This window comes from Chiroxiphia lanceolata, chromosome 3 (genome assembly GCF_009829145.1).
Source record: "Chiroxiphia lanceolata isolate bChiLan1 chromosome 3, bChiLan1.pri, whole genome shotgun sequence".
Lineage (NCBI taxonomy): Eukaryota > Metazoa > Chordata > Aves > Passeriformes > Pipridae > Chiroxiphia > Chiroxiphia lanceolata.
Window position 1 is genome coordinate 83,165,434 of NC_045639.1, and position 15,686 is coordinate 83,181,119.

Genomic DNA, 15,686 nt, shown 5'->3' on the forward strand with positions numbered 1-15,686 from the left:
CTGACTGGTAGGTATGATTGAGGACTGATGGGAGACCTGAACCTTTCCTGATGAGCAGTCAAAGGCCAGGCAGGACACCTTACAGGATCTAATGTGGCACTGTGCATTGACAACTAAGGCAGTCAGTTCAGGCTGTAGAATGAGTCAGATTACCCTAAAGGAACTTGGTACCAGCTCAACTGTTCTGTTCAGCCATACACACATATAGCTCAATGCTTAAATTTTAGGTGGCTTAATCCTGAGCTGAATCCCACACATAGCCTGCAGGAAGCAAGTGTTCTGTAGTTCCTTCATCTCCCATTAACTCACCACTGTTGCTCATGGCTTAGCTGAAATTGAAGCAGGTCGTGTTCACATGTTATCTTCAGATATTCATCAGAAACCTTGTGAGTTATGGTAACCAACACCAGCCAGGGGAGATTTATGACGGGTTTTGCTCTAAATTATTCACCTCAAGGAACTAAAAGCCCAGTTCAGCATCAGCCCATCACCCAGGAGACAATACTGTCTTTCACACACAACGTCATGTATCCCACCTTATATACTTACTGGGGATTTGAGCAATTTATTTTGAAAATCAAGGAATGCACCAATCTCAGTGCTGGCATTTTATGCAAGCTCACAGAAAAATAGTCAGACATCAGCTATCCAAGCTCCAGAAAACAAAGGGCTCCATTTAGATGCCTGAATGCCAGTATCTAGTGCCATTTGAGATGCCCTAAGGCACCCAAGATACACATGGGGTTGGCAGATATCACATAGGACTTATGGAAGCAGAAGCTGGAGCCATGGAGCCCATGCAGGATACCCCAGGGTGTCTCAAATGGTACTTGATGCCAAAGCATAAGCAACCAAATTAAGTTTTAAAAATCCTGTTTATACTGAAGTCAGCTGTATGTCTCCCATATCTAACAACATTATCTTGCAGAGCAGCTAAGCAGCAAAAGCTACAAAGGAATTGCATCCTTATTTTGGGTCTGCTGAAATCTGGCAGAGCTTACAGACTGTGTCAGCTTATTTTGTTATGAATATAATGCTCACTGAACCCCATGAGCTGCTGTGATAACAATCTCTGCCAGCTTGCTGAATGGATTCCTTTCAGTTGCTGCCTCTGAAGTTATGTGGCTAGACAGCAAGTTTCTGCAGTATACCAGTGCACACAGGAAATACCGGTTTTTAGCTTTGGGAGCAAGAAAGCTGTCAGAAAAGATTAACGGCTCAGAATTGATTATCAGACTGTAGGAGCAGAAGGTCATTGTGTCAAGACTCCTGGCTACTGCAGTGAGAATGTACTGCTGACTAATCCTCTTATAAACACGTGCACTGCCACGAGGAGGAATAACTCTAATGATTTAAATCCAATTTGTATTAATCGGTGCACTGTTTATTACAGTGCAGTTGTCATGGCACTACAGTCTTAACAGAGCTAGATGACAGCAGAGGAGTATACAAGTCTTTCATCTGCAGTTAATAAATCTGGGGTCCCATGAAGGCTGTGTATGTCTTTTAAAGAATCACAGAACAATTTACGTTTGAAAAGGCCTCAAAGAGACCAAACATTATCCCAGCATTGCGAAGTCCACCACTAAACCATGTCCCTAATGTCACATCTACACATCTACACTGTCACTCCAGTGACAGCGTCTCTGCCAACTTCCCTAGGCAGCCTGTTCATGCTTGACAATGCTTTTGGCGAAGATCTCAGAAGCCAGCACTAAACTAGCTACCATAAGTATTTCCAGCAATTAGTGTTACATGAGCATGGCTAGACAGGTTAATAATTTTCTGGACTATCAGCAAGGAGTAGTGACATGATTTTTCCCTGAGGAGTTACTTAGAGTGAAACAACCAATAGCCAGGTTAAATTTGAGAATATTCCACCACACGTTTTTTGCAAAATCTAATTAATCTAATTAAAAGATCTAAGTGGTGAAAAACCAGAAAATATGATTTGTCTTTGGATTTTATTACTAAGGAACTTAATGAAAATTTCTATGTACTAGCATACACCTTCCTGTCCAATTTAGAAGCGTAAGTCATTTTTCCATAACACTCAGTTTAAACAGCCTCCATCCTTGAGCACAGGTTATGTGAGTGAATACTGCCATCTAGGCAGGCTTTTGGGAGCAGCACCTATTTCTACAACATTATCCACCTCCGCCTAGGAAAAATATTCTATTATCCAAAACAGAGGAGAAAGGAACGGTTTTTTTCATACTATTAAAACCAACACATCATCAGTCACCAACAATACAAAACCTGTCCCTCAACCACATTGTCACAGTCCACATTACGAGCAAATATTTTCTATGTGTTTATTAAGAAATATATTATTCCATATTTCCATACAGGTTAATTGAACTTAAGCTTTGCATTAAATTAGAAATTGCTTTTATCTATGAAAACTGCAAATACAAAGTATAATGTATTAAGGCTATTAATTACCAAATACATTTTACTATGGCAGTAATATAATTGCATCTATTTTATATGCTTTGAAATATAGTAACAGTATGTTTTTAGAAGACAGTTACTAAAATATCTATTGATGTTCTACAAAGACAGAAATAATTTTTAAAACCATTTTACTTCATACAACCAAAATAGCTTCCATCCAGCAGGAAAAAAATATAAAATATATAATGCATCTATTTTATTTAAAACAATAAACAAGTTCTATACATGGCATTTACAGGAGACTTACAAGACTTCACTAACAATCTCATTTTGATTGGAGACATTAACAACTAGCTTCACTATCAGTTGTGCGATTCTTCAGGGAATGCACAAACTACGAATGCAGAATATTGTACAAAATGGTAGTAAGTCCCAAAAAGATTATCATTTAGCACTTTCCATAGATACAAGTCCTTTGAACATGACTTTTTGAATAGAGTTCTGCTGAGGGCAAGCATTGCCACATATTACAAAAAATTAAGTATGCCACAGGGATTGCTGTTGAGGTTTGGGAGAGCGAGATAAGAGTTGCCGAGGAGCTCTGAGACGCAGGCCATTGAGATGCTGGCGTGTGCACCTTGGCATCCATCAAGGACAGATTTCCCTTGGATGTCAGTGGATCTGCTCAATTAACCACCTCCCATGTGATCAAAATGGATGATAGAATGGCATGGGATGAAAATCCACAGTGAAGTTATCCCCCTCAGCTTCCTCTCTGGCATGTTTCAGCTGACACCTTGAGGATTGTCCTGAGCAGCTTTGTGTACAAAGGTATTCTTCTTTCTCCCTGAAAATATCCATGTATAATCATGGAAATGTGATTATCTGGCTACTGGCATACATCTCCCCAACCCCTTTGCTCATGCAGCATAACACTGGTTTGTGCAGAGAGCAAAGCAACCAAAAAATTGGGAAGTGCTTTTTGCACAACTGCTTAGTAGCAGACACATCACATATCTAGAGGAAAAATAATTAAACAAAGATATTGCAGAAAGAATGTACCAATTAAGCCTCTCACCTATAGCAACAAAGCAAAAAACTCTCACTTCCCTTTTCAAGAAAAACAGAGTTTCCCCTCGCAGAAAGGAAAATTAAGTATTACAGAGTATTATGCATGAAGCCACTCAACTGAAAGACAGCTAATGCCAGTAGTTAAAGCAGGTCTCCACCACACAAGTTGGTCTGGCTGTCTAAGATTTATTTTGCTGAGAATACAGTCACATTCAAATCACTTCTTTGGGTTTTTCCAAAACAATAGCAAAACTAAGAGACAACATGAGCATAATATGTTTTATTGAATAAAATTCTGCTTCTAATATTTACACAGTGAAGTCTAGAGATGTAACCTAGTGAAGCATGGCTATGTGTAACATACATATGACATCTGGAATATCTTTAAATACATCTGAAACTACTTATTACAGCAATCACCTGTCCATCACTGATTTCATAATTAAGGAAAATTGGAAGTTTCTGAAGAGTAGCCAAGATGAATATTAAGGATAGCCGAGTTAAAAGAAAACAGTCTGCTATGTAAATTCCAAACCCGAAAGATCTGAATAAAGTGTCAAGAGTTTTGAAGGCAGCTTCTGTATATCCCTGTTGTTCTCATCTGTGCAGAAAAAGATGACAAAACAAATTATAAATCTCAAGGCTGAAAGTAATATCCACACCTTAAACACACAGTGCCCTCCACGGTAATCTTACTTATTAAATTCATAATGTCTTAACGTCAGTGTTGTGAACTATAACAAAATACTTACTCGTTTTTTATTAAATACTATTTAATTCTATACTATTTAGTTACTATTTTTAAAGGTGCCAAGGTAGATCCACAGAAATTAGAAATGCTGTGACTGATGTCTAGTGTCAACACAATATTAATTATTGCCATGTATGCAAAAATTTTATGAAGTGTCTTTCATACCACTCTAGAATGTTAAGCAAAGTGTTATGTGTTTTTTCTGGAGCTCTACTAGATATACTATCATTCTACTATTACAATGAAGAGGGGTCTTGTAAAAAAATTATAGTCACTAACTCTCCTGTTTACAGGGTTGCTTTTTTAAGATAATTTCCTTATTGATCTTGCATGAATTCTCAGCAAGGTTTGAATGCAAGTAATAGACTTGCAAAAGCCATACTAAAAGACTAACTCATAGCTCTAGTAGACTGTTATCTTATATTGGGACTACTCACTAGTTGTAAATAAGACATGATTCACTGGCTATTTGCATGATTTTTGTCATCCAGCAGGAAAAGATTATAAACCAGAAATGCTGTGTCCTACTCAAGCCTCTGCAGACAGCCTGGGTTACAGAGAGCGCATTATTAGGTAGGCATTCTAGCCTGCCACATTTGCAATTTCTGTGGTGAAAAAAAGCTGGTTGTTAGTCTCAGGTTAAAAAGATCTTGCACAGTCTCTCATACCTTACTTACCAAACAGGGAGAGGAATTATAGTTTTCCGATACCTCAAGTTAACCTGAATAAAGTCCTGATGAATAGCCAGGAGGATACAGCCACAAGGAAGATACAGTTATGAACCAAAGCACCTACCAGGTCCCTTCCTGTTTCCCAGCACAACCAACTTCAAATACATGGTTGGAAAGAAAACTACATTTACATCAACCACCTGACACCCCCTAACATCACCTAACCTTTAAGCACCAAGATTAAACTTTCCATAAAATAGTTCCGTAATGAAGTTCAGTGTGATAGCTTTGCATTTTAAGAGACTATATTTGTAAAAGTAATTATGTCTCTCCATAAACACACACATCATCATGGAGGTAACCTGCCAAGTAATAGCTTTAAAATTCAGAATTTGACAAGAAAACAAAATATGCAAATGTGGTAGTAAAAGCTGCAAAAGATAACAGAAAAGCACTTAGCTATCTGCCATTTCTAAGCTACAGTCACCCCTCAACAAATTTGTGTATCATAATAGTATATTTCATAAAATTTGTGGTTATTTTCTTCCATTTCTTCTTTTAGGGTTTTTCCTCTCCCTCAAATGAACAGCTAGACACTATCCCATTTACACAGGAAATGTATATCCATTTTAATCTCACTGCTTCTTTTATCTTTATCTGTTTTCCAACTACAGAGAGTTATCTGGAACACAGCTGTCTACCTGGAAGCTATTTCTCTTATAGTTAACATAGCTACAAAATTTAATAACTAAGAAGCTGCTGAAAGATAGAGACTTTGCTCTTGCCTGTCTCATCAGTAAGGTATACAGGATGAATTGACAAATGCTGCCTTTAAGCAGGAAATCCATCTGTGCTGTCAATCTCAAGATAAGCAACTATCCATGTGTGAGATGCTGTCAACACAGGTTGAATAAAACCAAATGTACATTAAGATAATAAGGGTAACTTTAGAAATCATTAACTGCAGCATCCAGCTTGAAACCCTGCATTAGCCTCAGACAAGAAGTAGTTAGTTAATTCAGGTTTCTGAGAAGATCCTTTCTGGGTTGAGGTACATTTGTGTACACAGATGAATACATTTCAGGAAGAATTTTGTTTGTTAAGATGCAGATCTCTTCTTTGTAAAGCGAGAAATTCTTACTTGGTGAGTAAGGGTAGAAAGACTTTGATACACCAATACCTTAAAAGCATAAGTAAAATAAAGTTTGGAATTGGCATGTCGATGCTTTAATATAAAAACTGTTTCCAGGTCTAAAGACAACTTTCAAACAATGGTAGAACATGAAATATCATAAATAAAACTTGGTGCTATCCAGTAACAAGAGGAGGGAATCATATCGCTGCAGATTTCATTAAATGACATTTCAGGTAGCTTCTCACTCAAAATACAGAGATTTCAGGACATGTTAGAAAGGACAATCTGACATATACCATTGATATATTTGACAATTACCACTTGTGTCTTTTTTCCCACAGCCTACCTTAAAGCTGTAGATGAAGCAATTCTTAGTAAGCTGTCAATTATGAGAGAAAAGAGGAAGGCAGCCAGCCACACCACCAGGTTGCATCTAACAGAAATGACTTGAAGGCCAAGCAACACCTTAGTGCGCTGTGTCGGTTTTGGTTATGATAGAGTCAATTTTCTTCACAGTAGCTGTGTTTCAGATTTGTGCTGGAAACAGTGTTGATTTCATTATTGGTGAGCAGGGCTTGCACAGCACCAAGGCCTTTTCTGCTCTTCACCCCACACCACCAGAGAGGAAGGGCGGGGAGTGCATACGGAGTTGAGAAGGGACACAGCTGGGATAGCTAATCCCAACCGACAAAGGGATATTCCATGCCACATGGCATCATGCTCAACATATAAAGGAAGAGGAAGGGGGGGACATTTGGAGTGATGGCATTTGTCTTCCCAAGTCTCTGTTACGTATGATGGGGCCCTGCTTTCCTGGGGAAGGTTGAAGACCTGCCTGCTCACAGGAAATGGTGAATAAATTCCTTGTTTTGCTTTGCTTGCATGCACAGTGTTTGCTTTCCTTATTAAACTTTATCTCAACCCATGAGTTTTTTGTACCATGAGTACAAAAAGAAGCAAATGTAAAGCAATCCTTCAATTTCTCAGAAACAGAAATGTACTGCCTTATAGGTAAACTGTGGAGTCGATAGCAGCATGGAGATCTACTGCAACTACTGTGCTAAGCACATAAGACCAATGTGTAGCACATAGAAAAATAAAGGAATACTCCTCTGAAATGTGCCTTACAACAAGGCACATTAAGGTTCCCTCATAGAAAAAACTTTGAGCAGCTCATTCTGTGACACTAATATCTAGTCATACCAATCAAAAGATGTGGTGCTATGGGCCCCAACATCCAGATGTTTTGTTAGACAAACCAGAAAGGAGAATTTTCTGTGTCTTTACACTCTTTTCCAGACAACATTTAATAAACCTGCTCCTTGATATGCTAAATCCACATTTTCAGCTGGCCAATAATCTCCTCTGATATTCTTGTGTGGTCCAGCCCACAAGAGAAATGTAAGTATGAATGCAGATGGCTTTTCCACTATCTAGACCAGGTTTAGTGTGGACTTCCAGTGTGGAAACTGGATTGTATGCAAATTCAATGCAATCTCAGAATCCACTCTTTTCTCCTCATAACTCCCTCACTTCAGCAGCCTATGGAGGAACAGGGGGTTAGCTAAGTCTCTGAACCACAAAATGTCTTCGGTTAGTTTCCCTTTTCTTACAGAGGGAAGAATATTTGGTCCTTTGGTTCCCTTTGAAAAGGAACAGATCAGAGGCTACCTAGCACAACCAGCAAGTCGCCTCAAGGAGTGGATACAACCAACCCATTCTCTTTAGGAAAGCCTCCCTGCCTTTGTTACAGAGGTGCCAAACAAAAAAGAAATAAGAGAGCATTGACTACATAATCTACAAAAAAGATCACAGATCAGAAAAGAGCTTTTGTTTTAATTCTAAGGAAATGGGGGGGCATCAGGCACAGCATTGTCCAGCTCTACTCTGTGTTGATGCATCCTCACCTTAAATATTGTGTGCAGTTTTGGGTGTCACAATATAAAAAAGACATTACACTATGAAAGAGCATCTAAAGGAGGGTAACAAAGATGGTGAAGGGCCTTGAGAGGAAGCCGTATGAGGAGCTGCTGAGGTCACTTGATCTGTTCAACCTGGAAAACAGGAGACTGAGGGGAGACCTCATTGCAGTCTACAACTTCCTCATGAGGGGAAGTGGAGGGGCAGGCACTGATCTCTTCTCTGTGGTGACCAGTGACAGGACTCAAGGAAACAGCAGGAAGCTGAGTCAGGGCAGGTTTAGGTTGGATATCAGGAAAAAGTTTTTCTCCCTGAGGGTGGTTGGGTACTGGAACAGCCTCCCCAGGGAAGTGGTCACAGCACCAAGCCTGATAGAGTTCAAGAAGTGTTCAGTCAACGCTTTCAAGCACATGCTGTGATTCATGGGGTGTCCTGTGCAGGGCCAGGAGTTGGACTCAATGATACTGATGGGTCCCTTCCAACTCAGCATATTCTATGATTCTATGAAATGCTCTTGTACGTCCATAACAGCTGATTTTTGAGAAAAGTGGAACTACAGTATTTTTTGGAGACACTGCCTCACTGGTACTGTTCCCATTTCTCATACAGGCATTCCACTACCACCCATTGAGGGGAACAAACAGGGTGGAATGCAAAAACATCTCACGAAAGTAACTATGCATATAAAGGATACTAACATTATGGTATTGACAACCTTCTATCCCCAGCCTTAAATTTAATTCACAGTTTAATGTACAGGTAAAATGGACAGAAGATGGCACCCCTAAAATAGGTCCACCCTTGGCCCTCCCATCTTTGGTGTCAACAGCTTAAAATCCCCTGCTTGCCCACTACAGATTCTTATTCCAAAGAAAAACAGGCCAGCCGTTTTCTTCTTTTCTTTTTAGTTCGGATGCACAAGATCCATCAAGACTGTATCTCAAAAACTAGGCTAGTTGGTTCAATTAAAAGAAGTAGAGAACACATTGTATTGACACATTTTCTACACTGTTAAACTTTGGTCAGTAAACACCAGAAGTTCTGGTGCACAACACTAAGTCCTGGTTGGCCACTGAACAGTCAAATGCTACTTAGTATTATATTACAATGAAACAGACAAAAGATGTTACAGACTGTGATTAACAGACATGTCATAGAAATATATATTATGCCACAGTCCTGGTACTCTGCAAACAAATCTTCAAGCATGATCAAATTACCTAAAAGATTATAAAGAAAAATTATTTTTATAATAAATACTGAATATTAGTCTTATAATTATACTTGAGCAGAACCGTAAGATGCTACAGATACTTCATGTCTTTTCAGTGGTCTGTGTATGTTTGCAATGCAGAGCCAATATTCAGGGGAAATTGGGCATTATTAGTACCTTGCAGGATTACAGGCCACCCTGAAGAGTAAAAAATGATAAATTTAACAAAATGGTTTGCCTATGAATAACTCTCAGTATTCTAACAGAGATGAAAATATATTCTCTCCATTAGTATTCCTTTCACCTTTCACTTTGCATTTTTTTTTCACTTCTTAGGATTCAAGACATTTAATTTTGAGATTATTAAGCAAGTAATTAATTTTAAACACTGACTTCAATGGCAGCACTTAAAATATTCAGACATCTTTAAGACTGAAGGCCCAAAGCCATAAGAGGCAATTCTTATTATAAATAAATAAATAATAAAAGGGTAGCACTATAGCCCAAAACCTTACAGTTATGCCTGTCTGTACCTTCCAGGTAAGCTGTCAGTTATGTTATTTCTCACCTGTACTACTGCTCAGTAGTTAATCATCTTTTGAAGAGCATCATAGCATTTCCATTTGTCTGGGATGTAGAAAGGCTCAAAGATGTGAGGGAAGGGAGTGTCATAGCCACATACTCTTGAAATAGGAGCTTCTAAATTCAAAAGCATTCCTCCTGTTAACAGAACATACAAAATAAATGTTAGTGAGGCCATTATTTTCAGGAGTCTTGCTTCACAAATTGAGGTCAAATGAACTCTGCCAGACTGACAGTCCTGGAAACTCCAACCTTCTATTTATATCACTGAATAAGTAGTCGAGACCAGAATAGTGCTTCCTTTTGCCCAAAGGTCCATATTAAAATAACAACTTGTATAATGTTATTTTCATTTTCTACATGTGTGCTGCATTAAATCATAGGCAGTTATATTTAGTACATCTGCTATACCTCCAGACACCTGCTGCCAAGAAACAAATATTTTAGGAACAAAGGAGTAGAGTCTCTTTCCTATGTCACTTTTAAACATATAGAAAAATTACATATCTAAGAGTGTGCATTATTTGTTGGATACATGAACATCATAATTCAAACTTCTTTGAATTCTAAGATCATTAAGACTGTCTAAGCATTAAGAAGTTATGGAAATTATGAATTTGAACTCCAGTGGATTCACATATCACCAACCTTTGAGTCAAACCACCGTTCTACACAAACCCCCACAGCCTGTGCTCTACTTGGAGACAGATTTGATAACAACTGCGAGAGTTCATTTTTTGATCTAGTAGGGTACAAAATATTATAGATACACCATAGTAATCCGAAGTAACCTGTAACATTATCAGCCCTTAATAACCAAATCAATAGTGGAGTTTCAATCTTTCTTACTCGCAAGTACCAGAGTGATGGCATGGACCAAAGTAATGTGCAAGAAGCAGATGTAGAAATAACTTTGCCAGGTCAAACTGATATTGACGCTAATTATCACTCCCATTCTCCTAAAATCTTTAGTATATGTATTCGCTTTCTGAAGCAGACAAACCAAGAGACAAAATGTGTCTTATCCTGGCCCCTACTTTATGGACTGCAGCAACTGAGACGTCCTGGCAACTTCCACCTGTACTTGGCTCAGCAAAATGAAGATGAAGTATTATCTACTGGTCCTTTCCACCAGTCCACAAGGAAAACAGTTAAAGAGCTATGCTTTTCTACAGAAAAGAGTTAAGTGTTTTCTCAGACTGATGAACTGTTTTGAACACACATTGCCTTGCAGTCCATAGCAGTCCAACTCTACTTACTGTACTTTCTACACATCACGACATTTGGCAGTATAGGAGGTATTCATAACACACTAAGATTGTAACCTTTCACTACAGTTACCACTTTGGTACATGTGTGAAGTGGATATTTCTGAAAGACAGATGGAAATAAAAAAGCCAAGAAGTTGTGTGATTGCATACAGTGTCATTACATTTATTAGTGAACTAATTCACCTAAAAAACTTCAGAGTCTGAGTAGATCTGAGGTAAAATATATGCAAACACAAATATTTTGAGCTCCATTTTCAGGCACTCTTTTCTTTGTAAAATGAAAGATTCACATTAGTACAAAATGCTGTGAAGTAGAGTGTATTAAATCCTTTACCTGTGCACGAGGTAAATCATGATGCCCTACTCTAACCTGCTGGGGTATTTTTGATACTAGGTAGTCCTTGATTCCCATGCTGTAACTGACCAATAAGACAAGGCAATAGCTTTTGGACCATCCCAAAACTGACTGTACAGACCATCGGTTAAGTTGCATTACCACAAAACATGCAAGTGTATTCTAGACCCACAACTTCCCAGTCCTGCATTGCTGTTTCCAAGTACCCGACACAGACCATTACCTAGGAGAGACTTTTGATTTACATTGTAACCAGCTCAGTCCATCCCAGATGAAGGCTGGAGAGAAAGTTCATTAGTTTCACTGAAAATATTAAGTGCAATACTCACAGTATATTACTACCATCTTTTTTAAAATACAACTAATAAAGTTAATAAACCTTATCAGTTCACGGGGGTTTGATTTATCTCTGGAACCAGTTCTAATTTATGGGACAATATATTCAATGTGTCCTTTAAGTCAAACAAAGCTTTTTCACAATGCTACAGAATATGAAACTGCCTGCTTGATGGCATTAACTTAACAACTGTAATTTGAGTAAATTACATTCTTCATTAGATGCCGTCATGCTTCGAAAAATCATAGTATTAGCAAGATATATATTTTGATATAGAAAAAATTACATAGTCTATGGACATATTTCTAACAAATCTTCCCTTTTGCACTGAAAAAGCACTTAAAGTCAAGTGATCAGCCCACCAAACAGACAAGAGTCCACTTCATCCCAAATATGATACTTCCCCATCTGCTGTTCATACTGCTGTGCCAGATTTTTTGCATCTGTGCAGCCACATTGTAGAGAAACGTGACAGAGAATATTATATAGAACTCCCAGCTCTTTTTAAGACTAATTAGCAGATATCCACTGTACAAGCCTACTAGAACAGGCCTATCACAGTATTTAAAAGTGATAGAATGTCAAAATTTTAAAATAAGCAGATTTATTCCATATTAATTGGGCTTATAAGGGTTGGTACTAGCCCAAAGCACTGTTGCACAAGAGAGGAATGGAAACTTACAGCCGTCACTAAGTCCCTGCATATTTCAGAGAGACTGTTTAAACAATCTGACATCTTTCAAGGAAAGACCTTAGAAAAAAACTTTAAAATTAAATGGGTTTGGAAGCAAAGTAGTAGGCATGGGATTTCTGATTAAGAGTAAAATGGTTTAAGCTCAGTTTTGAAAATCACTATGAAAATCACTATATTCAGTAAGATATCCATAACTTCCAAAATTCAACTGAAGTAAAAAAATATTGTTAGAAAACTAAATGCTTACAAGGCAACAGATACAGTTATTAGTCTAACAAATCTAAATTTTCTTAATAAAAACAAATCAGACAAAACATTAAATTGCTGTTTTTCTTGCTCTGCTTCCTAAGTGCAGAGGCCAAATTCTAGCCTCAGTTATTCAATATGACCTTTGCCAGTTACCTTCATTTGCCTGATTTTCACTCAAAGCTTCCTGGAAAATACATTATTATATTCTATAAAGGCATTTTAATTGGTCACACTATTTCCTCTCAACATTTGATGTTTAATACACACTTAGGAAGACCTTTCAAAACAACTTAAGCTCACAAGTCCCACTAAAAATCTCGTCTTAAAAGTCATAGCAATCACTCAAATGTATCCCACACACCACTTCAAAACAATCTCACACCTTGATTTTTAGAATAGATGCTAAAACCAAGGACTTGATGGATGTTGCATGTTCATATGTGAAATGGATCCTCCAGTACTGGGTACACTTCCTCTATTTCCCCAAATCATAATATTGTAGTATGCTAATATAGAAAGCTCTACTCAAGCCTTTTTTAGATTTATTTGAGTACATCTTTTCCTTATCAGAGATTCAGGTACTCATTGCTAAATCAGGGTTCCGAGTGTAAAACTCACGACTGAGAACTGCAGACATTTATAGAGATATACATTCGTACAAAAAGGCTAAAGTAAGAAAAACAAATCCACTATTGGGCCTTACTGGAAGAAAACATTACTCATCCTTCTGCAATGTACAGAAAAACAAAGCAATCCAGTACACAGTCTAGATGCTTTTAGGCATCTGGCCAATAAGAAAATAGTTAAAGAGTTTCTTGCTCCAGACCATCCTTCCTCTGAAGGGAATTTCTAGCATTCCACAGTCATACTAAACAAATCTTCAAATGCAAACACTTTGGTAAGTAAGTATGGTAAATGAGACTATTAATGCATACCTAGCGAGTCAGACAAATTCAGACTCATATTTTCCCCCTGTTTTAGTCTTACCCTCCTTACTTCCATGTTTTTGGAGTCTATTCCATTTTTCCCCTCTAACTGACATGGATTAAAATCAGTAAAACGGATATTTTATTCTTTTTATTTCTACTGCTCTGTAGAATACTCAGTAAGTGAAAAAATTCTTTAAAAATAAATTATTTCTGCAGCATTTTTTGTCCTAGGGGTCTCCCTCATATTATTCTTATTTTGCAACACTACAAGTACCCCAAAAAATTAACAGCTACAAGAATGTCAGATGACGATATATAAGAACACTGATTTTACAACTCCTTTTTCAGTACAAGAATTTACTTTCTGTAGGATGATAAAAAAAAAAAGGTGATATTAAAGGCTAATATGAATAGAAAGAGTTTGATAGAAATTTTAATATTTATTTTGGTATTATAGCTATTATAATAAAAAGAAGACTAAACATAAGGTTAAAGTCCATTACAAAAGGCAAATCATAGGAATATTTTTCATACAAGACTACTTATTCTTTTGCTGAAAATAACTAAAAAATTTATAGTCAGGAACTCACATGACGAGTTGCAAATTTTTTATTAAATTGTGGTCAGTTCTGTCAAGGAGAACTCTGAATTTTGCAATTTCATCTATTGATTATAAAATTTTAAAAAACACATATATGCTTGAAGAATTTTTCAGAGAGAAAACTCTTATCACATTAGTTTCACTTTCTGTTCTGGTATTTTTGTTCTGATTTATTTATGCTGTTGCCATAAACTAAAGTGTGGGGCTCAAATAGTTAAGAAAACTTATTCCAGATCACTTTATTGATGAATGTTATGTATTACTATAGAAATTATTTATATAGTAATATCTATTTATACAGTAATATCTATTACTATAGAAATCTATTACCACTATTAAATTATCTATTACTTCCCCATATGGATTTCTAACTGCAAATTACCTACTATTGTAAGAATAAGATGAAACCTACTATAGGTTAATAACAAACATGAGAATCTCTTTTACAAGAAAATCTATTTTTTTATCTCATAGCTTAGATAAAGATTTTCAAAAGAAGCTTTCCAAAGAGGTAGTAGATCAAACCCCATTTTATAAAAGGTGGATTTCATGCAATAAAGCTGAGACCAAAGATTAAAGGTCTTTTTCTTTGGTTTCTGCTTTAAAAGAATGCCTAATCTGAACAATTTACTTTCAATAACAGAAAAGTGAAGCATCTGCAGTTTTCATATGTTTCTCAATTGTTGTACAGTACTTTCCTTCAGAGCTGCAAGCACCAAATGCTACACATTTCAAACATAATTTGCTTTGACAACATATGTATGTCACACTGTTATGAAAAGTTCCTTCTATGAGCTACATAAGTACTATACAATACACCCACGAGATACTTTTAAATTCTGTCTGGAGAGAAAGAGAGAGAGAGAGATATCTTTTTTTTTTTTTTTAGAGGAACACTTTTTTTCCAACAGCTTAGCCATTTTCATTTTAAAATATTTTTAATAAATCTTTTCTTGATAGCTACAACAGTGACACAATTTTTCCTTTGAGAACTCTGCAGTTATATGTTTTAAATATTTAATTTCTATCAAAGAGGGTTTTCCTTTATAAATCACTTTAAAACTACCTCTTTATAACTTAGCACAGATTAGTAATGATTCATTTTATTTGTTACCAGTTCTTTGAATTTACATAATTAATATCTTGTCAAATACAGAAGAATAGTTCACTGCTAAAATTATTTACCTTATGATTGCAAAAAGAGATATAGTTTTACTTACAAAATACTTCAGTAATTATAAAATAAAGAAACACTTAGGAGGAAAAAGTCTGGTCTGTGTAATTCATTGGCTTGTTATGATTAAAAAACAATTAATGGCAAAAATTGTCTTTATAGTAATAAACCACATAAAACAATATTTATAGATGAAGTCAAATTTACTATATAAAAGATAAAGTATTTTAACATAAAATGAACAAAAATTCTCATTCATACACAGGTTTGAAGATTGCCTTTGATTTCATTTCAGCCAGCTTAAAAAATTAACAGAACAATCTTTAATAACCCAAT

General features: G+C 36.6%; 1 protein-coding gene across 1 annotated transcript in view; it reads right to left on the reverse strand.

Annotated features, from left to right (window-relative positions):
- Positions 1 to 2,568: 2,568 nt before the first annotated feature.
- The window catches only part of BCKDHB (branched chain keto acid dehydrogenase E1 subunit beta), a 117,408-nt gene continuing 104,290 nt past the window's right edge, over positions 2,569 to 15,686 (reverse strand). The window contains 3 exon segments of the mRNA XM_032681735.1: positions 2,569 to 4,071; positions 9,727 to 9,866; positions 9,869 to 9,878. Of these exon segments, the coding sequence (XP_032537626.1) occupies positions 9,739 to 9,866; positions 9,869 to 9,878 (138 nt within the window). The 3' untranslated portion in view covers positions 2,569 to 4,071; positions 9,727 to 9,738.